Source organism: Neophocaena asiaeorientalis, unplaced genomic scaffold (genome assembly GCF_003031525.2).
Source record: "Neophocaena asiaeorientalis asiaeorientalis breed wild unplaced genomic scaffold, Neophocaena_asiaeorientalis_V1.1 scaffold40, whole genome shotgun sequence".
Lineage (NCBI taxonomy): Eukaryota > Metazoa > Chordata > Mammalia > Artiodactyla > Phocoenidae > Neophocaena > Neophocaena asiaeorientalis.
Window position 1 is genome coordinate 11210709 of NW_020185335.1, and position 25072 is coordinate 11235780.

The window sequence follows — 25072 nt, forward strand, 5'->3', positions numbered from 1 at the left end:
AAACCTACTCAGGGTCACTGAACTGGAAAGCGGCAGGTCCAGGATGCGTCCCCAGGACCTTCTGCTGACTTCGGAGCCCATAGTTTTTATTAATGTGCTGTCCCAGCCCCCTGTACTCGCCTCTGGGGATGGAGATGCTCCAACCAAGCCCCTCCCCCACCTCTATTTTGCTGTTTCTTCCTGGCCAAGGAGCTCCGGCAGAGGACTTTTGAGCCTGAGTCCTTGTTATCGCCAGAGATGGCTGTTCCACCCTCACCTCCGTCTCCTTGCAGGGACCCTGCTGTTGTCCTGGGCTCCCTGCCTGATTCCTGGTCCTGCCGATTGAGAACCCAGGTCTGGTCAACCTTGTCATTGACCCATTCAGCAGATGGAGGATGTATCTGTGCACATTGCTGGGCCAGTTTGTGACGCTGAGAGATAACTGCCAAGGCACCCCTCACCCCCCCACACGGGCTGTATCAGGTGATGTTCCCACCAGTGGTGGAAGAAGATGCCTGCTTTCCCACAAGCTCGTGAGCACAGACTGTCACGCAGCTTTTTGATCATTACAACACGGTAAATCAAAACTGGTAGCTCACTGGAGTATTTTAATTTGCATTTTTTTAAATCACGAGTCAAGTTGAGTGCCTTTCATATATTTTTTAAATTTATTTATTCTATTTATTTCTTTTTGGCTGCGTTGTGTCTTCGTTGCTGCCCGCGGGCTTTCTCTAGTTGCGGTGAGCGGGGGTTACTCTTCGTTGCGGTGCGCGGGCTTCTCATTGCGGTGGCTTCTCTTGTTGCGGAGCACGGGCTCTAGGCGCATGGGCTTCAGTAGCTGTGGCTCGTGGGCTCAGTAGTTGTGGCTTGTGGGCTCAGTAGTTGTGGCTCACGGGGTCTAGAGCGCAGGCTCAGTAGTTGTGGCGCACGGGCTTAGTTGCTCCGTGGCATGTGGGATCTTCCTGGACCAGGGATCAAACCCGTGTCCCCTGCATTGGCAGGCGGATTCTTAACTACTGAGCCACCGGGGAAGCCCACCTTACAGCTTTTTCAGAGCCATTTCTGTTTACTCTTCTATTTCCTCTCACCGGAACTCTCTGGTGAGATCTATTCTCCATTTTTCTGCTGGGTTGACAGTCTTTTCCCATGGTGCTTTGTAGTTCTTTATATATTAGGGAGATTAGCCATTTCTATGTGATAATAGCTTGCAAATATTTCTCCAAGGTAGTGTTTGTCTTTTGTTTTTGTTTTTAAGTATAAAGAACTTTAAAAATTTATATACTGAAATTTACTTATCTTCTCTTTTATGCATTCTGGGTTTGTGTCATGCTTCAAAAGTTTTGTTGCACTCTGGGATTATTTTCTTCTAATACTTTTGTTTCATTTTGTGAAATTTTAAACCCTTAAGCCGTCTAGAATTTCTTTTGTACAGTGTGAGGACACAACTTTGCTCTTTTCCCCCCAGTGATGTGTGATGCTACCATGATGTGGGCCGCTACACCCAATACCCAAGCACCTCTGGGCTCTTCTGTTATTTTCATAAATGTTTGTGTATTCATTCAGTTTTAATTACTGGAGCTTCATAAATTTTAATATCTCTTAGGGCTGGCCCCTCTCTGCATTTTTTCCCCCATTATAAAATAATAGTTATCACTCCCTGTTGGTTCCCATCATCACTGGGATGGAACTTGGGAACAGATGGATGATTCCCGTATGGCCTCTGAGGAAGGAAAACCTTTCCAGAAACTTAACTCACGAGCGTGGGAAAAGCAAAAGCTTCGGCGCCGATAGGCAATGGTCAAACCTGGACTTTGCTTCTCACTAACAGGATGACCTTGGTTTGTCACGTGACGCCATCAAGCCTCGGCTTCATCTGTAGTTGGGGGACAACTACCTGACAGTGTTGATATGAGGACTGAAAGCAGTCAACCCTCGGCCATGTGGGAGGGAGTTGGTATTTATTAGATTCCTGTCTCTCCTGTCTTTTCCTCAGCATCTCAGCATGAAAACCAACTCAATTCTAAATAACGCAGGAATCCTCATTTTAGCAGAAGCAGGATCCTGGGGTGGAAGGAGCACAGACTTTGGAGAGACAGCAGCCTGCGCCCAGATAGTCCTCCTGCGCTCCAGGCTGGGAGAGACCCAGGGAGCACTGCTGCATTTACTAGTGGGAGCCCTTGGGCAAGTCCCTGTATCTCTCTGTGCCTCTGTTCCCACCTCTATAAAATGGGAATAATAGTGCTGGCCCCATAGGGTTACTGGGAAGCTTAAATGAGATACTGCAGGTAAGTGCTAAGAACAGGGGATAGCATTTAGGAAGTGCTGAATGACTGGTGGTCCTATTAGTGTACAGAGAGGCACATGAGGGGCTCGGCCAGGGCCCGCACACATCCTTCTCACGGCACAGGGGACATCAGAGGGACTTCAGTGGGACATCAGTTACTGACTACTGTGTGACTAAGGAAGGGAATGGTTCACCGTCCTCTGCCCACCCATCGCTGGATGCCCTGTAGCTCCCGAAACACACAAGAAAGGCCCTGCCCCAGAGCCCACTTGACCCGGGCATACTGCCCACCTTGTGTTCTCAATGGTCTCTTTGATCCTCTCCTTCATCCTTTGTACCTAGATGAGGCTTCTCTTTCTCCAAGAGCACAGTGGGACCCTGGATGGCTTTTCCTCTGGACTCCACTGAATTTGGCGTCAAGCCCTGCGAACTCCCCCCAGTCTCTCACTAACTGTGGCAGAAATCTCACTCCTGGAAGGAGGGACTGTCTGAAGCAGGGGTGTGTGTCAAGGCTGTAGACGGATGCGATCCCAGCCACCTCCCCACTCCCTGTCCTGTGTCCGTCTTCCCAGTGTTTAAAAACTGATCCCCAAATCTAAACATCTGGGAGCCACCAGGCTACAGAGTAAGGAACGTGAGGTGGGAAGAGACAGAACACGGGGCCAGAGAGGGGAGCAGGGGCCGTCCGTGCCAGGCTCTGCCTGTCAGGCTCAAAGCATTTGGTTGTTGAGCAAGTGAATAATGTAGTTAGATGGATAGTTTAGAAAGTTCACCCAGCGGCTGATGCCGAGAATGGATTGGAGCAATCAAGCCTGGAAGCAGAGAGGCTACTGCAAGTGGCCCTCGTAAGAAGTGACACGGGCTGCAGGAGCAGAGAGCCAGAGAGAAGAGATGAATGCAGGAGTCTTTTTAAAGCAGAATCGATAAAATTTAGATGTTGGGATGAAAGGCAGGGAAGAGGTTATAAAAAACGGTGCTTTTGAACTTGGGAGAATGGATAGGTGAGCTTCTCCCCACCTCCCCACCTCCCCCCGCTTCTGGTATCAGTTGAAATGTCACCCCCTCAGAGAGGCCTTCCCTGATGACCCTGTCCACAATGGGACGTCCGCTCTGACCCAGCTGTATCACTCCACCCTGTTTATTTCCCTTATAGCACTTAACACAATTTGTAGTTATGGTATCATCTGTCTCTCTCGTTAAACTGTAAACTCCCTGCAGCAGGTTCAGGTCTATCTGGTTCATTATTTTATCCCCGTGCCCCGTATAGGACCTGGCACATACCAGGCGGTTAATAAACACTCTGTTGAATGAACGAATAAATGAATGAATAAGGACCAAGGAAGGAGGGACAGGTTGGGGAACCAGATGCTTGGGAGAGCCCGGTTTGCCGTATCGGTGAGAAAGTTCTCCAGCAGGCAGCTGGAAGCCTAGCTCTGGGGGTCATCTGGGTAAGTGAGAGCGCCTAGGCAGGGGTCAAGACAAAGCCTACCTTGCCAGAGAATTACCACCACGAATACTTCGTAGGCACGCAGACTGCTCCGCTCCTCCCCAGACACACTGGATCAGAATTTCCGGAGTAGGGCCAGGAATCTGCGTGCGTAACAGGTTCCCTAGGTGACCGTGATGTTCCTTGGGGCTGGAGAGCTCGGCCCTAGAGGAGAGGGACTGAGGCGGTGACTTTGGGTGGCTAGATGACAGGGCAGAGGCCTCCCCTGAAGTCGCCACCCGCGCCGTCGCTCGGCCCTCCGATTGGTCGCCTCCCGGGTTACCTTTGGCCACACTTGGCCTCGCGCCGCACTCCGCCCCGCCCCCGTCGCTCCGCCCTCCGATTGGTCGCCGCCCCGCCCGTCCCCCGGGCTGGGGCAACCGGACTGGCGCGTGCCGGAAGCCGGAAGCGCGGCGGCGGCGGCGGCGGCGTTCCCCAGGCAGCTGTATCCTTGCGCCATGCGAGCCCTTCGGCCGACCGTGTCGGCTGGGCGTCTCCTCCTCCTCTGGCCGCGGCTCCCCCTGCGGCCGCCGGGACCCCGGCTGTCGAGCGGGCGGGCGGCGGCGGCCGGCGCCCTGGAGCGGGCCATGGACGAGCTGCTGCACCGTGCGGTGCCCGCGATGCCGGCCTACGGGCTGCGCGAGAAGACGCCGGCGCCGGCGGAGAACCAGTGCGCGGACTTCGTGAGCTTCTACGGCGGCCTGGCTGAGGCGGCCGACCGCGCCGAGCTCCTGGGCCGCCTGGCGCGGGGCTTCGGCGTGGACCACGGCCAGGTGGCCGAGCAGAGCGCCGCCGTGCTCCAGCTGCTCCAGCAGCCGCGGGAGGCGGCCGTGCTCCTGCAGGCAGAGGACCGGCTGCGCTACGCGCTGGTGCCGCGCTACCGCAGCCTCTTCCACCACATCAGCAAGCTGGATGGCGGCGTGCGCTTCCTGGTGCAGCTGCGGGCCGACCTGCTCGAGGCTCAGGCCCTCAAGCTGATGGAGGGACCGCACGTCCGGGTAAGGCCCCGCGCGGGCCGCCCCCGACCCTTGGCGGCTCTCCCCATGTCGTCCTCACCCGCCCCTCAAGCCCCAAGCGCTCCACCTTCCCCTGCCTGCAGCCGAGCACACTTCGCCCCGAGTCAGAGGCCCCGAACCCTGTCCCCTTCCTTCCCACGCTTTCCCAGTCCTTGCCTCCCTCTAGGCTCACCTCGCTCGTCTTTATAGAAACTCGGCCCTCGCGTACTTTCAAGGTGACTGTCACGCCTCGTTCCTGATGAGCGTGCTCCATAAAATCTCTTTTTCATTCTTTTACCTGAGAGGTTTCGTCCATGTGGTACACTTGAATGCGGACCGAACCGAGCATCCGGTAACTTTCTGAAGACCTGGATGGGGTCAGTAAAAGTTAGTCGCAGGACCCACTGTGTAAGCCCTTGTCCTAAAAAGTCCTGTGAAACGTACAAAGGTGACTAGAACTCGAGGTTGCCACCGTCTAGGAGTCTGGATGCCTTCTATTTTCTCTCTGCCTCATAACTATGACCAGGGTATTTTTACCTTCCTGAGTTCAGCCCTAAAATAGGATTCTAAGTTGACTTCTTGGGGAAATCAGGCGTTTAGCACAGTGAGCTCAGGTTAGATGCGAATAAATAGATTAAGATTTAAATAATGATGACTTGAAAGGTGGCTGATAGTTGAATATAGTCCTTTTATTACTATTGATGTTAAATACGGTGGGACCACTAACTTGCTCTTTTAGTAAACCAAAAATGCTGTAAATGTTCTGGCATTCAGAAGGTTAGTAGGTGCAGTTGGCTTTAAAAAGAATTGAACAGTTGAACGGTTCCTTTAAGAACTCTTAACACTGGCGTAACGGTTTTTACGTTCATTGCCTCACTCTTGGGGAGGTGATAAGCGTGTCTCCACATGTCGACCTCTCATGCGAGGTTACATGACTTGACCAGGCCCCCAGAGCAAATTAGTATGTCTCTGATCATCCACCCAAAGCCACATTTCCCAGGTTCTTTGCTCTGCGCTTTATATCCTCATCATGTTACGTGAGTTATGGTGTTTATCAGAAACCTTCGTTATCTTTCTTGGCTGCGTAGCCCTAGCCCATAAAATTGTGTGTAGTTAGGGTAGGGTTAATCTCGGGATGATAACGGCAGCTATGATTTCATTGCTCATAATAGGTGGCTAATCTACGATGCTAAGTATTACCTAGGACCAGTGAGCCTTCAGCTCTAAGAGTCACAGGCTGAGAACCTCAGTTTATTGCATTGGCACCAGATCAGTCCTGGAATCCCAGTCTGCTGAACTGACCATGTTCCCAACTAAATCCCCATCTGAATGGCTGAGACCTTGTGTTCCACACACCGTGTGTATACGTGTCTGGTTCCTCCCAAGAGAGGCTTGGGTTTCATCTGCAATCCAAGCAGACCTTTTTTTTTTCCTCCTTGAAGCAGAGACAAGTGCTCCTGAAAGCCTTCGGAAACTTACTTCTCATTGCATAGGAGGCTTGAGAATTAGGTAGGATGTCTGTCTACCTAATCCAAGGTAGGATGTCTTTTGGGTAGGTGACCTGTCCCCAAATGAAGCTCTCCACCCATCCATTCAGCCATTCATCGGCTGTCTATATGGTACCAGGCGTGCTCAGGCTCCGAGATCACCTGGTCCAGAAGCTTCCCTTCTGGTATGGGAAGAGTTAGGGGCGGGCACAGTATGTGTGGGTGCCTTTCACGCACTTGCTCATTTCATCCTCAGCAAGATGTGGTGACTGTTTGACAGATGAGGTGATTAAAGCTTGTCGAGGCCCAGTGCAGCGCCCAGAGCACAGAGCTGGTAAGAGCGCCTCCACCCAAGCCCCGTCTCCACACTCCATGGTGTGTACTTCATCATGGCACACCAGCTCTCTTAGTTGACAACCTAACTAGATCGAAAATGGGCTTATTCTTTTAGATTTGCCTTTTTCTATAAAACTGAAGGGAAGGTAAAACAACCCAGTTGATGAATGGCTTTGTTTACTTTCACTGAGTCAGGAGTTTAATATCCTCTTAGTTGTGACTGTGTTTATCTTTCCGAGACTTTGTGTAAGCTTCCATCTTACCAGCAACCTCAGCACCCACCTTTTTCTGAAACCTCAGGTCAGTCTCTGTTCTTCTGTCGAAAAATCATCAAACCTTCCGTGGCCAGGAGGATGGCATTCGGTGTCTTTCCTTTGGCATTTTTGCTGCCCACCAGCCATCCTGCGCATTCCCACTCCCCCAGCATTACTCGCTCCCCTCCACGGACCCTCCTCTCCAGCCAAGCTGGCTCCTGGATGGAACGTTCCTGAACCCGCGCCCCTGCGTGATTCCTGTTAGAAAAAGAGCCACCTGCACTCCCAGCTCGTTTGCTCGGCTTTTCCAGGCGCTCCAGCTCAGGGTGGCCTCACCCGGTTCTGAGCTTATAGATACGTAATTGTACCACTCAGTTGGATTTGATACATTAACCACAGAATCTGTTGTTTGAAATGTATTTTTCCCCCGCAAGTGGATGATCAGCTCCTTGAAAACTGGGACCTTCGTCTTGTGTAGCAAAATGATGAATGAAGCGTGAGATAGAGTCCCGGGTGCCCTGCCATCTGGCGAAGTCAGCAGCTAACCACTCCCATTCGTCCTGAGGTCAGACTGCTCCATTCAGAGGTCTGAGCCTGGAACGGAACCTGGAGGCCAGGGAAGGTTTCCGTGCGGCCGAGAGAGAGAGAGACAGAGAGAGAGAGAGAGACAGAGAGAGAGAGAGAGACAGAGAGAGAGAGAGAGACAGAGAGAGAGAGAGAGACAGAGAGAGAGAGAGAGAGAGAGAGACATCCTAGCAGACGTTGGGACCGCCCTTGTCCTGGGGGATTCCTGATGTCACATCCGATTCTGTGAGACATAACTGGACTCGTTTCCTTACTCTTCCCCACATACAAGAGAAGACTCTTGGTTATGAGGTTGAGAAGGGACATCATCAAAGCTCAAAGCTGTGACCTTGAGACTTGACTTGTGGGAGGGGAGCTGGCCTCAGGGAGATCCAGAGCTGCCAGCAACACCGTGTCCTCAGATGTTCAGGGTTCCCTTGTTTTATAACCAAGGCTGTCCACACACGTAAGGGAAAAACATCACCAACCGAAAGGCACAAAGTCACGTGGAATCAAGATATTTCTTACGCAGAGGGTGAGTGACCCTAGACTGACCTTGGCCTCTGCGCATGGTCTGGACACGCAGGGTGCAGAAGCCTTTTCAGGTGGCTCCGTCACACCTCTTGCGTTTCTCTACCTAGAAATCCTGCCCTTGGCCCGAGTGCCTCTAACTGTTAGCAGCTAAATCTGTTGCTCCCCTTCCCCTTTGCTCTTTGTGGCTACGTAAATGTTTTTTTATCCCTATCATTCAAAACATTCAGAGTTGACTTTTGTTTAACCCATAGAGATCGTCAGTGGGATCTGGTATTGTAATTAATCACCAGAATCACTTAACGTGTGTGTGGTCCATCTTGATTCCGTGTTTGTTTCATTCTGGATTTTGCAGCCAAGTTAAAGAGGTGGTTAAAAAGCTAGAGCTTTTCGCTTCTAGGAATCCAGCGTTGGAAACCACCAGCAGTTTGGCCCTCGAGCTTCAGCGCGGGAGCCGCAGATCCCCAGGCGTCTAGGATGCCGGGGGACGCCCAGGAGGCAGGGAGTAGCAGACCTGAGCACCCCTTGCTGTGCACACGGCATCCCCTCACACAGGTGTGCTTCTCCCCTGGCCCTTGCTGACCTTGGAGCTGCCAGCTAATGTCAGGTGGACGAGCGCTGCTGTGGGCTCAGGCCTGGGCATTGCCCTGGACTGGACTCAGTGCCCTGCTTCTCCTCACAGCGTCTTGTTTGCTGAATCCCCTGAGCACAGAGGCGTCCTTAGAATAACTGGCATGTGTGAGGCCCAGAGGGATGCTGACTGGGCATCTCATACGGAACAGTGGGTACAGCAGAAGACGCACCAGGTGGGGAAGGAAGGCCCCGGTTATGCTGGTTCGAAGCGTGATTTTAGGTGATCGTAGCCACGTCCCTTAACTGTCCCGGGCCAACCAGCTCTGCTGCTGAGACGGTGGTGGTCAGCCTGCCCAAGGCCAGCCTGCTTCTCTTCTAGAAATACTGCGGGGCTTGGCTAAAAACACAGTTACGAATGAGGGCGGTTTGTCAAGATCTTGGTCTCTGACCGAGGGCTGTGATTATTGGAAATACGGGAAGAATCCAGAGGCTGACGCTTCTGTTTGAGTGGAGCCCAGCGTGCAGCCCAAGGCGGAAGGCGCGGCAGGGGTCGGTCTCTTTTCTTGGGTATTTTAAATCCGGTGAGGTTTCTTTTCTTATTCTTAAGCCTTCCTGATAGGAAGTTCAGAGTCGGTATCAAGTCTATTTGCTGGGAAGATGCAAGTGCTGTGTAGAAAGTTTTTACAGCCCAGCAGACGTCAGATGTCTGCTGTGGTTTTCAAGATAGCAGATCAGCTGCAGAGAGGATGGACGTTGCTGCCCATCAATTAAAAGGTCGTTAGAAGCCTAAGTGTCTTGGAGGCCAGCCTGGGACTTCTTGATTCATCCCAAGTCTCTACTGCGATGGTCCGTCCCTCTGATGCCACTTTGTAGCAACTCTCGGATTATAATAAGTGAGTTGATCTTAATGGATTTACCCCAAGAAAGGGATTTTAGTTGTTTTCATAATTAAGGAATTTGTAGAAAAGGGACTTGTCAATGTCCTTGAATTCTCTTATCGCAGGACCCCTGCCCCCCACCCCGAGTTTTAACCTTAGGAAATAGAACAGTAAATCAGTCATCCAGTGTTGGGCAGGGGTGGGTAATACCAAATCCACAAAGCAGCTTAGTCACACCAGGAAAAGAAACGGTCCCTTTGCTTACAAGATCAAATGTTCTTTTTGTTAAAAATGCTCTTCTCCTCCGTTGAAGTTCCAAGTGTGTTGAGAGGCTTATTATTGCGCCTGGACACGTGGCCACAAGTCCGGGTTTGCGTGTTCTTTCCCGAGGCGGGGAAGTGTGGGCTTTGGGCTCTGAGGTGTGAATCCAATCCACCCGTCAGTTGCGCTCCTCAACGAGACGCCCTGTGAACTTGCGGTTGTGTGTCCAGCTCCTGAGCGGGGTACACGGTGTGCGGGCAGGTGCGTGCTTCTTGTGTGTGCGGTTTACAGGCTTTTTGTTCTTCTGCAGAGTTATTTCCAAAAGCCCTTTGGGGTTGAAGAGTTCAGTCTCTTACAGATACAATCCCCAGCGAAGCCGAGGGGACTCCCATTCTAAGAGAGGGTCTGGGCACCGTGAGATATTTGTGGGCAGCAGAAGGGAGCTGGCATTTAGGAAACGATGGGCGATTTGAATGTAGAAATGACGGTGAGACCTGTGGGAATCTTAACAGAAGCCCGGGCGGAACACTGGAGAAGGGACCAAACTCGTATCAGGCAGGGTCCCCACGCCACCACTGCAGCGCCCAGCCGCACCACGGTTTGTTGTAAACCTTCTCTGGTGTCTTGTCCTTTTGGAAGTTAACCTGGTGGTCCTCGTGGTTCTACTAAATTCTGCACTTAGCTAGACTAAGAGATGAACTCATTTGTAGATGGGAACGTTGTCCCAGCAGTTGTATTTTTGAGTCCTGGGTTGCTGATAAATGATTTCTCAATCACTGAGCGTGACGCATACACGATTCCTCTCCCTCCTGCTGTCTGAGATCCGGTAGCCTTGCTGCCCTCGGCATCTAATTCCAGCCTGAACAGCTGCGGTCCTGTTAGCACTGGGCGGTGGTGATGTGTAACCTTTAACCTAGATTCCCGGATCTCGTGTCCAGTGTCCCACGTTACAGCTGTCAGTAGCCCAGAATAGGACGAAGGGACTTGTAGAAGAGGCGCTTCCGTCGGCCAGACCATTCCTTTCATAGTCAATACTGAATGAATGCCGAAGGCAGATTTTTCCAGCTTGCTCCTGTTGTGCGTCTCATAGAGATGCCATAGAGTTCCACGTACATCCTACGTGGAATTCGGCTGGTCCCTTCCTAACCTTTCAGTGCAGAGGTTCCCAACCTGGGGAACCTGGTTGGGAACTGAGTTTCAAAGGGCTCCATGAACTCCAGGAGGCTGTGTGCAGAGTTTTATCAATGTGTTTGCGTTTTTCTGGGGAGGGTGTCCCCAGTTTTTAGCACATGTGCAAGACTGAGAACCACTGTAGTCAGTGCAGGAAATACAGTTTTATAAGGAGCCGTTCTGTGTTGCCTGGTGAGCCATCCCTTCTCCCCCTTCCTGCTACTTCCTGGTCACTGTTTTCCAGTTTGTCTTCTCTCTTTCATTTGCCATCAATCTGTTAAATCATCTTCCACATGGAGGACCCCACTGATGGCTTTGAGAACCAGAGGACTAAATCAGAAATGACCTCTGCCCTTACAGAGCTGAGAGGCCGGTAGAGGAGACTAGACCATGGGATAAAGAGTTAGGAGGGCCGGGCGCGGTGGCGCGCGCCTGTAGTCCCAGCTACTCGGGAGGCTGAGGCAGGAGGATCGCTTGAGCCCAGGAGTTCTGGGCTGTAGCGCGCTATGCCGATCGGGTGTCCGCACTAAGTTCGGCATCGATATGGTGACCTCCCGGGAGCGGGGGCCCACCAGGTTGCCTAAGGAGGGGTGAACCGGCCCAGGTCGGAAACGGAGCAGGTCAAAACTCCCGTGCTGATCAGTAGGGGGATGGCGCCTGTGAATAGCCACCGCACTCCAGCCTGGGCAACATAGCGAGACCCCGTCTCTAAAAAAAAAAAAGAGCTATGAGGAATTACAGAGGTCATCTGGTCCAGTCGTCTGTCGACGTGGAAATCCTTTCTAAAACATCTCCACCGTGTTCTTGCCCACCCTGTGCTCATCTCTTCCCGTGGGGAGGGCCGCTGTCTCCCAGGAGGACCTCTGTGGGCAGCCCTGGCTCCTCAGAAGCTCTTCTTTACATGGAGTCTGACTGTGCCTTTCCCCCTGTTGGTCCTGGACTTGCTCTCCCTCTCCTTGCCCCCATGGGCCTCTTGTGTGCCCTAGACCTTCAGTGTTTAAAGATGGACCTCGCTTCATTCTGAAACCTTTTCTGAGCCACCCACCCCCATGCCTGCAGCTTATCCTCAAGTGACAAGGTTCTGAGTCCTTTGACCTTTTACCAGAGATTAAAATGTGAAATGGCCCTATAACAGTTTTATAGCTTGTGTACAGTTTTACAGGTGTTATCCGTCATGGTCTTTGTGATTCTTATACAGGGATTCATAAGGTCTGTTCTGTACCAGACATACTGAGATGTTTGCTGTTATTCAGTAATAATATGCAGTGTATCTGTTAGTATGCAGTTCATCTATAACCAACAGAGACTCAAAACAGCAGTGGTTTGAATAAGAGAAGTTTGTCTCTCATGAAGAAGTCTGGAGGTAGGCAGCCCAGGGCTGGCTCTGTGGTGCCCTCGGTTGACCCAGGCTTCTGTTTGTTGCTCTTCGCTGAAAACCTCATCCCCAAAGTTACCTCATGGCCCAAGGTGGCTGCTCCAGCTCTAGCCATCACATCACCTTCCGACCTGCAGTGGGAAGGACAAAGAGAAAGAGCAGCCCTTTGCTGCTCCTGCCATCTTCCAAGGTTCCCAGAAGCTGCTGCAGGATACCTCTGCTTACATCTGAGAAGCCAGAACTCAGTCACACGACTAGCCCTGGCGGCAGTGCCGACTTTATCCTGAACAGTCACGTGCCCAGGTAAAAAGTGAGGCTTCTGTCGATTTGGGGAAAAGGGACGCAGCCGTTGAGGAACAACAGCCTTGTCTCTTGCCCTGGGCGTCCCCTCCGCTCTGACTGTCACGAAGCTTACCACTGTTACATGGTCCGCAGTCACCACAGACTGAGCTGGGATGGTTCTGCCCCTGCGTCGCGTCCTCTCCTTTCCTGACTCACCTCTTGTTCTGTTCTTGCTTGAGAAGTTTCATTGACAATGCATCTCTGATGGTACAGTTGACTCAAACCATTTTGGGAAGTAGAATAAATATAAGTAAGTGAACTTAGGATAATGTCATCAACTCTAAATGCATGGATTGCCCGACACACTATTATTCTACGGCCCACTCAGGGAGGAGAAAAGGCTGCCGATTAAACCGTGACCCGCCGTCATTTGAACAAGGTGTCCTGACCACCAAGATGTGAAAATAGGAAAACACACACCTTAGAGCTGTCGAAATGTGGGGTGCGGGACCCAGTGCTCGTTTCTCTTGGGAAACAAGAAAGGGTGTTTTTGGTGAACCAGGGAATGTTCCGGAGAGGGTGTTGGAGTTTCCTGCACTGAGACGCCGTTCAGCGTCAGCGGTGTTCACGGCGGCGAACGCATCGGCACACTTTATTTGATCTGGGCAGCTTAGCTCAGATGGAACCCAGGTGTCTTACAGGTGGAAGGAGGGAGGGAAGACGTAGAGCTGCGTTCGGTCTGTCGTGGCCGAGAGCAGAGCCCGGTGGAGCCGCCTCAGGACAGCCTCATCCTGCCCACTCCTCTTTTGTGTCAGGTTTTGGTGTCGAATTCCCTGTGCTGGCAGCGATGCGGGGATGGGCTGGACGTCTTTCCCTCGGAAGGCCAGCGCTCCCCCCTCTCCATTTCAGGAAATGAACGGGGTGCTGAAAAGCATGTTCTCAGAATGGTTTTCTTCCGGGTTCCTGAACCTGGAGCGGGTCACCTGGCGTTCACCGTGCGAAATGCTGCAGAAAATCAGTGAGTAAGTATTTATGACGTTTCTGCTTTTCTTACGTTTCAGCGGAAAGCCAGTCTCCATTCCCGTGTACGTTTTGTTCCAAGCCTGATAAAACCCAAACGCAGGATCCACAAAGGTGGCTGTCCTAGCAGGTGATGCCGAGACCACGGAGGAGGAAGGGGCACAGGTGGAAGCTGGTCCTTGTGCCAGTGAACCTGCGCTTGGGGTCTCGGTCACGTCCTCATATTTAAAGCCCTCAGGCCTGCGTCTCCCCAGCAACCCCATGATCAGAGCTGCCCGGGTTCACTGGACCCAAGCATTGGCATTAGTAACTCAAAAACCGTCTGTCTCAACCAGCTGTGAAAATGTCTCCCTTGGATCAAATCTCCAAATTCACAGTGTGGTGCGTGATTCCCGCCTTCCCCCGGACACGGTAAAATGCAGGCTGGCCGACAGTAGCATGATACCACGTCGCCTGTTGAAACAAAACAGCGGTGGCCGAGGTCGCTGGACACATGGAAGCAGCCAGGCGATGCATGTCCTCAGGCAGCGCGGACTTCAAACTGCGGAGATTCGGGGGAAGCAAGAGACGTAGGATGTCCGGTGACAGGCATCTGGTCAGGTCTCTGTGTTGAAATCTGCCACATACCTGCTCCCCCGGGGCCTGGCAAACGAGTCTTAAGACCGGGGATGAGAGCACAGTTTTGTGTGTAAAACGGTCACCAGTTGTGCTTCCTCTCAGTCAGCGCTGTTTCGCGCTCAGATGATCTTTGAATTTCCCGCAGAGTCCGCTGAAGCTGTATTTAAAGGATTGCTTTGACTTGAGTGAATAATACGAGTAGGAATCAGCCCCGCGGCTCTTTAACTTGTGATTTGTACTTTTGTCTTGCCCTTTCACAACGTTCTCGTCAGGGCTGAGGCTGTGCATCCCGTTAAAAACTGGGCGGACATGAAACGGCGCGTGGGGCCTTACAGAAGGTGTTACTTCTTCTCTCACTGCTCGACCCCGGGGGAGCCCCTGATCATTTTGCACGTGGCCCTGACCAGTGAGATCTCCAGCAGCATCCAGGTACCTGTGCGCGGTCGATTCAGGACGGGGCAGACGGCCCAGGGTGCCTTAAGTTTTCTGTTAACTTAGTTTTCTCCCCTTTTTGAAAATAAATTGCTTTTCGGCCTTTGTGGATCTTTGTATTAGCTAGATACAGTCTCCAGATCTGCAGCCACAGAGTGGAGACGGGCAGTGTGTGGGCAGTGATGGGACGGGGCAAGCTTTTGCCAGGGTGTGTGGACCTTGGGTTGAGACGTGGTCCAGGCTGTTAATGGATGAGGGGGGTACAGGTGCAGGGGCACGGGGATCAACTCTTCAGCATCTAAGTGCCTGTGGGTAGTTTCAAAAGACAGCCGATTGAGAAATTGGAAAGTCGGCTGTGCTGCGTGCCTGACGCGGGCCCAGCGCTCTGCCCGGCGTGGTGGTTCCCCCCCACTCCGCCGGAGCAAGCTGGGCTTCTCCTCGAGGCGTTGCTGAGTGTCTGAAACACTCAGTCCGCAGGCCCACGGAGGGCAGGGGCTGGGGCTGCAGAGCAGGTCCGTTGAGGGGAAGTGGTCACACCTGGGTCACTGTGGCTTCGGGGTCGGAATGGCCTGTTCGGAGGCTGAGAGGTGATGGCAGACGTCAGGTGGGCGCTGGGCAGCGTCTCCTGGCATCCGAGGGCGGAGGACTCGTCAGCAGGGAGACGTTCCCGTACGATGCTCGTTTGGAGGCGCCTGCACTGTGATGACGCACTAGAAGTTATCACGGCCTCCCTGGGGGCAGTTTGGTAATAACTATTAAAATATAAAACGTGTGTTCCTTTTGACCTAAAACTTCCACTCTCAGGAATTTATCCCAGGAGAGGCTCGGAGCTGAGAGTTTGGGCGGTTGCCTACCGCAGCATCGTCTGGAGGTGGGAGTGATAACCCAGGTGCCCACCGGGAGACGCTGCTGTAGGGGACGACGGCGTGTGCGTCTGGCCTGTGCTCACAGACCCTGCGGTCCCGCGTGTGGCTTTAGCTTTGTACTTGTGACCTGGCTCGTCAACCATGACTTGCTGTTGACTGAAGATTCAGTTCCAGCCTCGCCCATCTGCTGGGACCTTCTGCGTCGCGTGAATTCCGTCCACCGAGCGTTTGCTCTGCCCCGCCCGCCCGCGGCGCGCCCTCCCGTGTGACTGCTCACGGCGCCTTGTGACTCAGGCTTTTTATCGTTAGTGTCCTCACCTTAGACGTGGGGACTCCGAGGCTAGGAGGGGACTGCAGAGATTTGCCCAGGATGATGGAAGAAGTGGGGACGGTGAGGGGCCGGGATCCCAGCCCTGAGGGCAGGTGCCTTCCGTGTGAGGAGACTCGCGCATCCGGACACATACATGAGAGACGCGTGTGTACGTGGTTTTGTATGCACATGTACTTACGTGTGTACCTGCCTGGGGCCAATGAGACCGACCTGGAGAGGCGCTCCCCAAAACGTAAACAGTAGGACTGGAGTGATTTGTGATTTCTTCTTCATGCATTTATTTCTTGCCTCTTTGATATTATGCATATCTCATTCGTATAATCAAAGAAAGGTTCATTTGTTTGGGTTTTGGGGTGTTTTTTTTTTTTGAAAACTTAAAAAAAAGATTTGCTGGAGACAAATTTTGAGTCCAGAACCACGCGATAACTACAGACTTCTTGAAAAACAAAGGAGGTGATCCAGCAAGACGAGGAGCGATGGGAGGAGAGCTCCGCCGTCAGCTGCTGGTGCAGGAGAGGCTGGTGCGGCCCCGGATGCCACGGCCTCTGCGTCACCGTCCGCCCAACTTCCCTTATGGCGACGGTTCATGGCTTCCCAGGAGTCACAGAAAAGACCCTCCGAGCGTCTGAAGGGGATGAGAGCTGAGGATGTTTTCCCCGGGGGTGTACGCGCAGACCCACGTGTCCCATTGGCAATTTAAGAAAGTCTGTGGGCTCCAGACCTCAGCCTGGACTCTGGGCCAGACTCCCCTACTCCAAGCATCCAGGGTAGCTGGTAGGAGTTTAGAGCAGCGTAAGCGTGTCCTTCAGAAGCAGGCTGGCGGGCCTGTGTCCACGCCAACTGCAAGGTCTCCACCACTACTGTCCAGTGGCCCTCAGGGTATTAAAGCTCAGAACGCCCCGCACTCACCTCTCAGAGCAGATCAAGTCGGACTTGGCTAAGGGACCTCCCAGTACGAGTCATGCTGATTCTCAGATCGCTTCTCGTACGTGTCTGTGCGGGCATGTGGTTTCACTGTGGAAATATAAGGACGTGACAGAAAACCAAAAAGGTACATTTCCTGAAAGAAAACTTAGGTAGGACTGCATCCGGCTTACTGGGAAACGTAAACAGCTAGGATTCAGAGGGGAGGAGGGACGCCTGCAGGACGCAGTGGGCAGCCTGCGTACAGGAGCCGCAGGAAGTGGGCCCCTTGGCCTTGGCAGAGGGCTGGCGTGCTGTCTGGGGGTGTCGGAGGGCAGCAGATTGCACAGAGAGAGAGACCTCCCCTGAGAGAGACCTAGGGGACATCAGTTGTGATTCAGCGAAGCTTGTGGGAGAATTTCAAAGTGGAAGAAATGATACAACATTGAGCAAACAGCCAGGGAAGTCGTGAGACCACCGCCGCCGCCAGAGAGGTCTCAGGACAGGGTGCTTGCCTCTAGAGCCTGGTCCTTGGGTCGAGGGACCCCCAGGAGGGGTGAGGGCGAGGCAGTGCATCCACAGCTGCCCGTCACTGTCCTTTATGTTTTCCAGACCATCATAGTGAAGGAGAGTCCCACGTCGGAGACAGAGGAGCGGGACAAGATCACCACAGCCGTCTTATACTCGCTGAGCCTGACCCAGCAGGGGCTGCAGGGCGTGGAGCTGGGCGCCTTCCTCATCAAGCGGGTGGTGAAGGAGCTGCAGGTGAGCGAGGCTCGACCCTGACCCCGCCGCACCGCTGTCGGTGTCCCCGCCTTGGGATGGCCCAGCAGTTCTGCCCTCATCTCTGCAGACAGGGTGAAGCTGTTGGGCCGGAGCGATCAGGAGGGGTGGAAGAGTGCCAGGTGCCCCTTGGCACTTCCTAGGAGCCCCGAGACTCGTCAGGGGGTGGAAGCGGTGCCGAGGAAAAGGCCCTCAAAGATGGCTTCTCATGGGCCACAAATCCAGATGCGTCCTGGGGGCGGCGGCTTCTGCAGGGGACCCTGCACCCTGGCTGGCGGGGCAGCTCCTGATGGGCACGTGCTGTCCCGGCATAGTCGCCAGCAGGGCCCCCTTCGCTCCCACTGTCCAGTCCTGGCCGTGCCAACCTCCCTACCCACCCTCGCCCATTCGTGGCCCGGGAGGGAGCATCAAGGTTCGACTTCGACCGGGCAGTTGGAGGGTAAATGCACTGGCACCTGGTTTTTTTAATTATTGCCTTCTCTTGGTTGCCCTGGGAAACACAGAAACGTTCAGGTCCACGCTGGGTTTGGGCTTTTTACAACTGTGTCATGAGGGGCTGGAGTGAACTCTGATGTGTAGAATCTGATTTTTCGGTAAAATAATTAGATCGTGACTAATTGGCTGTGACAGCAGCACTCTGCACTTCTGGTGGCTTCCACACAGCTGCTGCTGCAGAAGCTCTTCCTCGGAGGATGACACGCAGGGTGCGGTTTAAATATTTGCGAGCTTCGTGTTAAATTCTCAGTTTGAAGTCTGAGGACTTGGGATTCAGTTGGGTATCAGCTTCGTTAGAATCACTCCCTGCCACTCTTTCCCCAGAGGCGATAAGAAGCACCTCTGATGACTCTGAGTTTCTTCTTTTATTTCCTGCGTCTCTGCTGAAGGTGCTAACGCTTGGGGCGAGGGTGGTCAGGTAGCGGGGCTGGTGTGAGGCAGAAAGGCAGTCAGAGGGTCTGGGTGATACAGGAGATTCTGTTTCTGAATCAGGCAGCCCAGGAGCCATCCTGCTGCTGACCGCTTCTCCACGTCTGGGCTGGGAGCCGGAGAGTCACCTGAGAAATCTGGAGGGAAGGGCAGCCCTTCCTCCACAGAGGTGTTCGTGGAGGTTTATGGAGGAGGCACCTTAAATGCCCAGTGAAAAGAACAGCGTTAGGAAAAGTCACGGGATCGTTTTATCTTTCAATATTGTTCTGTCGTTAAAGTTACGGTCCTGAATTTTGAGTGACAGTGAGAAAGCGCTCATGATATAAATGCACAAAGCAGGACTTAAAATAACTGTCTTGCCCTTGCAAAAGTTGCCTAGAGAAAGACCAGGAGTTATACTCTATCAGACCTGGAGAGTGTGGTGGTTTCTTTGCTTCCGTCGTAAGTTAAAAAAAATGTTTTCTGTAGTGAGCATACATTACATTTTTAATTGGAAAATACTGAGTTCATCGAAATGATCATTGGGATCTCTCTGTAATTTGAACAACAATGATTGAACCGTGTTATTTGATGTGCAGACATAACCGTTACCTCCCCTTCTATACCATCCTCTGCACCCACTGTGCTATAGTTGAGCAATCAGTTATTCATTCAACAAACAGCAGACAGTCACTGGGTACTTGTGTGCCAAGCACCAAACCAGGTTCTGTGGCGGCAGCAAAGTCCATGGGAGGGGCCTGGTGGGCTAGAAAGACAAGACCTGTAGTCAGAAGACAGCACCCCACATCGTAGCAGCCCACCCCTCCAATTTCAGGCAGGTCCCCCAACTTGCCGTTGTGGATAGCGGTGTAGATTGGAGACCCCACAGTAAAGGCTTGTCCTGGGGACTCAGGTTGCCTCCAGGACCTGGCACACATCAGATCCTTAATGACTGTTCCTTGAAAGAAGAAGATTCGTGCGCATCAAATATCACTTTGTAAACCACACAGCAGCACACGGAGGTTAATGATACGTAAGCGAGAAATGAGGAGGTGTTTCTGAATCCGCGACTCACCTGCTGAATTGTGTGTGTGTGTGTGTGTGTGTGTGTGTGTTTTCTCCACCTTCCTTTCCCCACCCCAACTGTGCCCTGCAGAAGGAGTTTCCTCACCTGGGGACGTTTGCAAGTCTGTCCCCTATCCCCGGGTTCACCAAGTGGCTTCTGGGGCTGCTGAAATCAAAAGCAAAGGATCACGGGAGGAACGAACTGTTGACCGATTCCGAGTGTAAAGAAATCTCCAAGATCACGGGCGGTCCCGTGAATGAGACCCTCAAGACCATTCTCAGCAGCAGCGAGTGGCTCCAGTCTGAGCAGCTGGTCCGGGCGCTCCAGGCCCCCCTGATGCGGCTCTGCGCCTGGTACCTGTACGGGGAGAAGCACCGGGGCTACGCCCTGAACCCCGTGGCCAACTTCCACTTGCAGAACGGGGCCGTGATGTGGCGCATCAACTGGATGGCCGACGTCAGCCTCAAGGGCATCACGGGCTCGTGTGGCCTCATGGTCAATTACCGCTACTTCCTGGAGGACACGGCCACCAACAGGACCGCCTACCTCAGCTCCAAGAGCATCAAAGCTTCCGAGCAGGTCCTCAGCCTGGTGGCCCAGTTTCAGAAGAACAGCAAACTCTAAGTCACCTTTGCTGAAGCCAACGTCCCCGGCTTGGAAAAGGATAATTTTCCGAGGGGTCGGGGATGGGGTTATGTACCCAAAGGAGCTTCTAGAGTGAACCAGAGTTGAACTGTGCCCTCTGGCCTGTGGCGGGGTCACACCGGAAGGCCGGGCCCGGGCTTTGCACGAGGGAAGATGCGTTACCGCTGCAAGGTAGTGGTGGGTACAGGTAGACGTGGGCTGGATGGGGATGCTGTGCTCTCTCCAGAAGATTCCATCGTGGCCTTCGGCCTGGCTCCCTGCCCTGGGGTGGTCTTCAGAAACCATGGAGCCTCTGCTGGCTCTCGTCCCAAGGTGGATGGGTCAGCCGCTCTGGGACCCGGGCAAGTGGCCCAGGTGAGAACAGATATTCCTTCCAGCGTAGAACGTGGTTCAGCCGTGATCGTTTTAGCCGTTTCTCTCTGCTGATTGCAGAGGGGTAGAGGGCTGTGCTACACTTCACTAGTTAAATTCTGGAGATCGGGAACGTATGAAACGGTTTGTGACTTTGCACAAACTTCACTAAGCCAAGTTATTGGACACGAGAGCTCTTGTCGCCTGGGGCTTAAATTGCATTATAGACTTGACAGTTACAGCGATTCAAGTTTGTGATGAACTCCATAGCAAAGAACAAGTTTGTCCTGTGAAGCATTAAACACGTGGTTATTCATGATCGCATAGTGGTCGTCTTTGAGGTCCGAGACCTCGTTGGCCGTGCCCTTGGTCCCCAGCCAGCCCGTTGGCAGGTTTGGTGCTCTGTGAAGCGGGCCTGGAGCGTGTGGCCTGAGGACAGAGGTGATGGCAGAGGCGCTGCTGATTGTGGGCGAGGAGACGGGTGTGAAGGTGAGTCAGGCAGCAGGCCCTCACCTTCCTTGCCTTTCACCTTCCAGACCTGTCCCTGGACCGCCTCTGTTGTCTTCTTCGTGTCACTTGTTGCCTGGTAACAAACAACATGACCGCGGTCACTGCTAGAAATTGTGCCTTTTCTGTATCCTGGTGGAAGCAGCCCCCTCCTTCTTGGTTTTGCTTTGAGCTGATGGTGAAGGCCCCCGAGCTCTGCAGGCCTGACGTCACCGCCGTCCAGGAGCTTGGAAAAAGTTAAGGCACCGACTGCTTCCGTGTGGCAGGCGGCCCCTGAGACCGTAGCCCCTGATTCCCACACTGCACGCCTTATCTTTGTTCAGCCTCTTATATGGGAATCTTCAAACAAAATACACAAAAGTGGAGAAAATAGTGTAATGACCCTAGGTACATACCACCCAGCTTCCACAACCATCAGTAATTTTCCATCTTTATCAAACCTTATTTCTTGGGCTTCCCTGGTGGTGCAGTGGTTGAGAGTCCGCCTGCCGGTGCAGGGAACGTGGGTTCGTGCCCCGGTCCGGGAAGATCCCACATGCCGCAGAGCGGCTGGGCCCGTGAGCCATGGCCACTGAGCCTGCACGTCCGGAGCCTGTGCTCCGCAGCGGGAGAGGCCACAACAGTGAGAGGCCCGCGTACCGCAAAACAAAAACAAAAACATTTCTTATAATGTGTTACATTTAGGTGTTCTGTGAAGACTGGATGATGGATGGGTGGATATGGATGGTGCCATGCTCTGAATGTTTATGTCCCACCAAAATTTACATGTTGAAATCCTAACCCCCAAAGGTGATGACATTAGGAGGTGGGGCCTCTGGGAGGTGATTAGGTCATGAGGGTGGAGCCCTCCTGAATGGGATTAGTGTCCTTATACCTCATGACCTCATGAAGCTCCCTAGGCAATTCTGCAGCTGAAAGAGGGCCCTCATCCAACCGTGCTGCCCCCCAGTCTCAGATTTCCAGCCTCCAGAATTGTCAGCAACCAGTTTCTGCTGTTCTTAAGCCACCCAGTCTGTGGTATTTTGTTACAGCAGCCGGAGCGGACGGAGCTGATGGATATAGATGGCTGGATAAGGACTCCGCGCCTCAGTCCACATGACTGAAGGGAAAGCTTATGACGCTTCCACTACGGTGCACTGGGTTGAAATCCCCCTCACTTCATGTGTGTTACAGGGAACCCCCTTCACTTCCCACACTTACCCTACAAGCCCTACAAGGGCAGAAGGTGGCTGAAACAGCCCAGCCGCCCACTTCCTCTGAGGGATGGTCACACTGCCCGCTTGTGCGTATGTTGTCCTTCTAGCAATGGCAGCCAGGCAGGAGTCAGAATCAGACAGCAGCTGGGTTTGGAGGCAACAGAAGTTCACTCATGGACCCTCCTCACGTTGCGAATTTACATCCTACGGAAGAGTACAACCCACTGCCCCGGGGCGTCATCGCGAGGGGGATGCAGTAACCGAGCATGGACAGTCTCTCCCAGACCTGTTTTCCATCCCCCTTGTTCTCAAGCCATCACTCTGACCACCGGGTGTTCCTCTACTTGTGCCTGGCAGTATGGTGGGCTCACAGTAAGGGCTCAGTAGATTGTCATAGTAGTCAGTTAACACAGCGCCCTGGGTTCAAGGCTGCAGCCACCCTCCACCCCTCCCCAGCACAGAGCCTACTCCCCCTGGCATTCCCAGCCCGCACCCTACAGACCCCACCCGTGGGGTGGCTGTTCTCCCCTCCTTTCCCGTGCACGGCTCTCCTCTCTCATTGCTTTGGGGTCCGTGGTTCAGACAGACACCAGATCTCTCCAGCCTGTTGTCCAGCAGTCTTGGGCTATTCTGGAATTCAGTTTCCAGGGCTGCAAGTGGCCTTGGGGCTGACCTCCTCTGACTTGTTCGTGGGCGGTTTGTGTTCTGAAAGGCAGTAGGTGTCATAATGGTTGACGCCACCAGCTTTGGCTCCAGCCAGTGGCGGGTTCAAATCCCGACCCCACCACTTCCCAGCTGGGTGACCTGGAGCAAACCACCTACCCTCGTCTTGCCCATTTTCCCATCTTTAAATGGGGGTAACCACAGCACCTACCTCAGGGGCTGCTGAGAGCCTCCAAGGAGATGCCGTGCATAAAGCTTTGAAAAGGCACCAGCTGTTGTCTCTATTACAGATGTTTATGCATCTGGACTCTGGGACCGCCGTCACACTCACCCAGATGTAGGTTCCGGAATCTGTCATCCCCCTCTTTGGAAATTAGAGTTGTGATGGTTTTCTGGCTTCCGTTCTATACGGTGACTAAGTGCACTAATTCATTTCCAGGAACTTCTGTGCACTGAGGTGTCCTCAGCGCCCCATGGCAGCCAGGCAGCACCTCACTTTCAGACGAGGATCCCCAGGTTCAGTGGCTTGGCCCAAGCTGAGCTCTCCTGGCTGGTACCTTGTCCAGAAAGCCCTGAGCCGGCTCTCCCATGCTGGCTTGAGGCACTCCGATGCCTGCCCCACCATTGCTCCTCTGCACCACCCACCCCATCTTCCATCTCAGAGGGCTGGACCTTCTCTGCCCTCCGGATCTAGGGCAGCTGAGGGTTGCACAGCCCTGCCCTCTGTCGGTCATCTAGGGTCATAACACTTCTGCAAGGGGGCCATGTTGTTCTGTTTGTGGCTTTATATTTGTTGGAATATAAAGTCCATTCTGATCTCTTCTTGGATAGAAACAAAAGCTACTCCGTGATTCTTGTTCACCACAGAAAGCTGCTGCGTTATTTGCAGCTTTAGCAAAATCGGTAGCGTGACCCCAGGTCTCTCTCTCGTCTTTGTTTTTTTTTTCCTTTTTTTTCTTCTTTTCTGATTGCATTTGCATTTCTCGAGTAGCTAATTTTTTTTAACATCTTTATTGGAGTATAATTGCTTTACATTGGTGTGTTAGCTTCTGCTGTATGATAAAGTGAATCAGCTATACATGTACATATATCGCCATATCCCCTCCCTCTTGCGTCTCCCTCCCACCCTCCCTATCCCACCCCTCTAGGTGGTCACAAAGCACCGAGCTGATCTCCCTGTGCTACACGGCTGCTTCCCACTAGATGTTTTACGTTTGGTAGTGTATATATGTCCATGCCACTCTCTTACTTCATCCCAGCTTACCCTTCCCCCTCCCCGTGTCCTCAAGTCCATTCTCTACGTCTGCGTCTTTATTCCTGTCCTGACCCTAGCTTCTTCAGGACCATTTTTTTTTTAAGATTCCATATATATGTGTTAGCACACGGTATTTGTTTTTCTCTTTATGACTTACTTCTCGACTAGCTAATTCTTAGTCTTCGAGGAAAGAAGGAAGAAACAGCATTTATCTCTGCTCTGGGCCGGATGTTCTCCGCACCTCCCAACCCCGAAGCCTGAGGGAGTGATTCTCATTTACAGATGAGGAAACTGAGGCTCTGGGAATGCTGAGAGCAGCTGCTGAGGCTGGAGCTGGGGCCCGAGCCCAGGCCTGCCCAGCGCTGTCCACGCCGCCCTGACTTCCAACCTCACAGCGCAAGCAAAGCCCCAGGGCAGGAGGCCAGCGGCACCGTGGCAGGAGTGAGGGGGATGGAGTCGGGAGGGCAGCCCGGCCGGACAAGACGGCCAGGGATGGAGATGTTGTGACACTAAAACTCCAGCAAGGGGGAGGCTGCTGGGAAGGTTTAAATCCAGTGTCTTCTCTAAAATCTGAGCAGTCGGTATTTGCCAGTGGTTCAGGGACGGACGCCCCGCTCCAACCAGTTCAGGGCAGAGCACCTCAGCTCGTAAAATCCACCGGACGAGGGCAGAGCCACTGAGCGCACGTGGGCGGAGACAGCAGGGCCCCGCGAGCCTTGGGAGAGCAGAGCAGGCCTGCTGCCTGCCCAGGGCCCCTCCGTCTTCTCCGCTGCCCTCTCCACTCTCCTCCAAGGCCTCGCCACTTTCTGGAGACCCACTTCAGCCCAGGGGTCTGCCCACAGTCCCACCGCTGTAGAGACCATCTCTCTGGGTCGCCCCGCCGCTAGTTACCCGGCCTCAGCCGTGGGCAGGGCGGAGGGATGATTGGCCCAGTCTGGAGACGGGGAGACGGGCCCGGCGAGGGGTCCAGCCGGAAGGCGACTCTGTCTCTGGACCAGTCGAGTGGAGCAGTTGGCGTCCACTGTTCCCATGGTGGTGGGAGGTGACAAGTGTCGGGGGTGGGGGACGGTTCCTAGGG

The 25072-nt window shown here is 53.4% G+C and overlaps 2 protein-coding genes across 2 annotated transcripts in view; both read left to right on the forward strand.

Annotated features, from left to right (window-relative positions):
• Window positions 1-4174: 4174 nt before the first annotated feature.
• MLYCD (malonyl-CoA decarboxylase) lies at window positions 4175-20692 on the forward strand. The gene is made up of 5 exons (XM_024735739.1): window positions 4175-4747; window positions 13365-13477; window positions 14366-14522; window positions 17238-17390; window positions 19468-20692. Exons 1-5 carry the CDS (start codon window positions 4208-4210, stop codon window positions 19999-20001), a joined length of 1497 nt encoding a protein of 498 aa, XP_024591507.1. The 5' UTR covers window positions 4175-4207; the 3' UTR covers window positions 20002-20692.
• Window positions 17271-25072, forward strand: part of OSGIN1 (oxidative stress induced growth inhibitor 1) — a 53367-nt gene continuing 45565 nt past the window's right edge. The window contains exon 1 of the mRNA XM_024735741.1: window positions 17271-17390. The gene's annotated coding sequence lies outside the window, so the exon portion shown is untranslated. The remainder of the gene's footprint in view (window positions 17391-25072) is intronic.

What these genes read in the sequence shown, in the direction of transcription:
- MLYCD (XM_024735739.1), top strand. Translation starts at nt 4,208, where the DNA reads ATGCGAGCCCTTCGGCCGACCGTGTCGGCTGGGCGTCTCCTCCTCCTC. An exon ending in AGATCTCCAGCAGCATCCAG is followed by an intron (nt 14,523 to 17,237) that starts GTACCTGTGCGC and finishes TATGTTTTCCAG; the next exon opens with ACCATCATAGTGAAGGAGAG. An exon ending in GGGTGGTGAAGGAGCTGCAG is followed by an intron (nt 17,391 to 19,467) that starts GTGAGCGAGGCT and finishes TGTGCCCTGCAG; the next exon opens with AAGGAGTTTCCTCACCTGGG.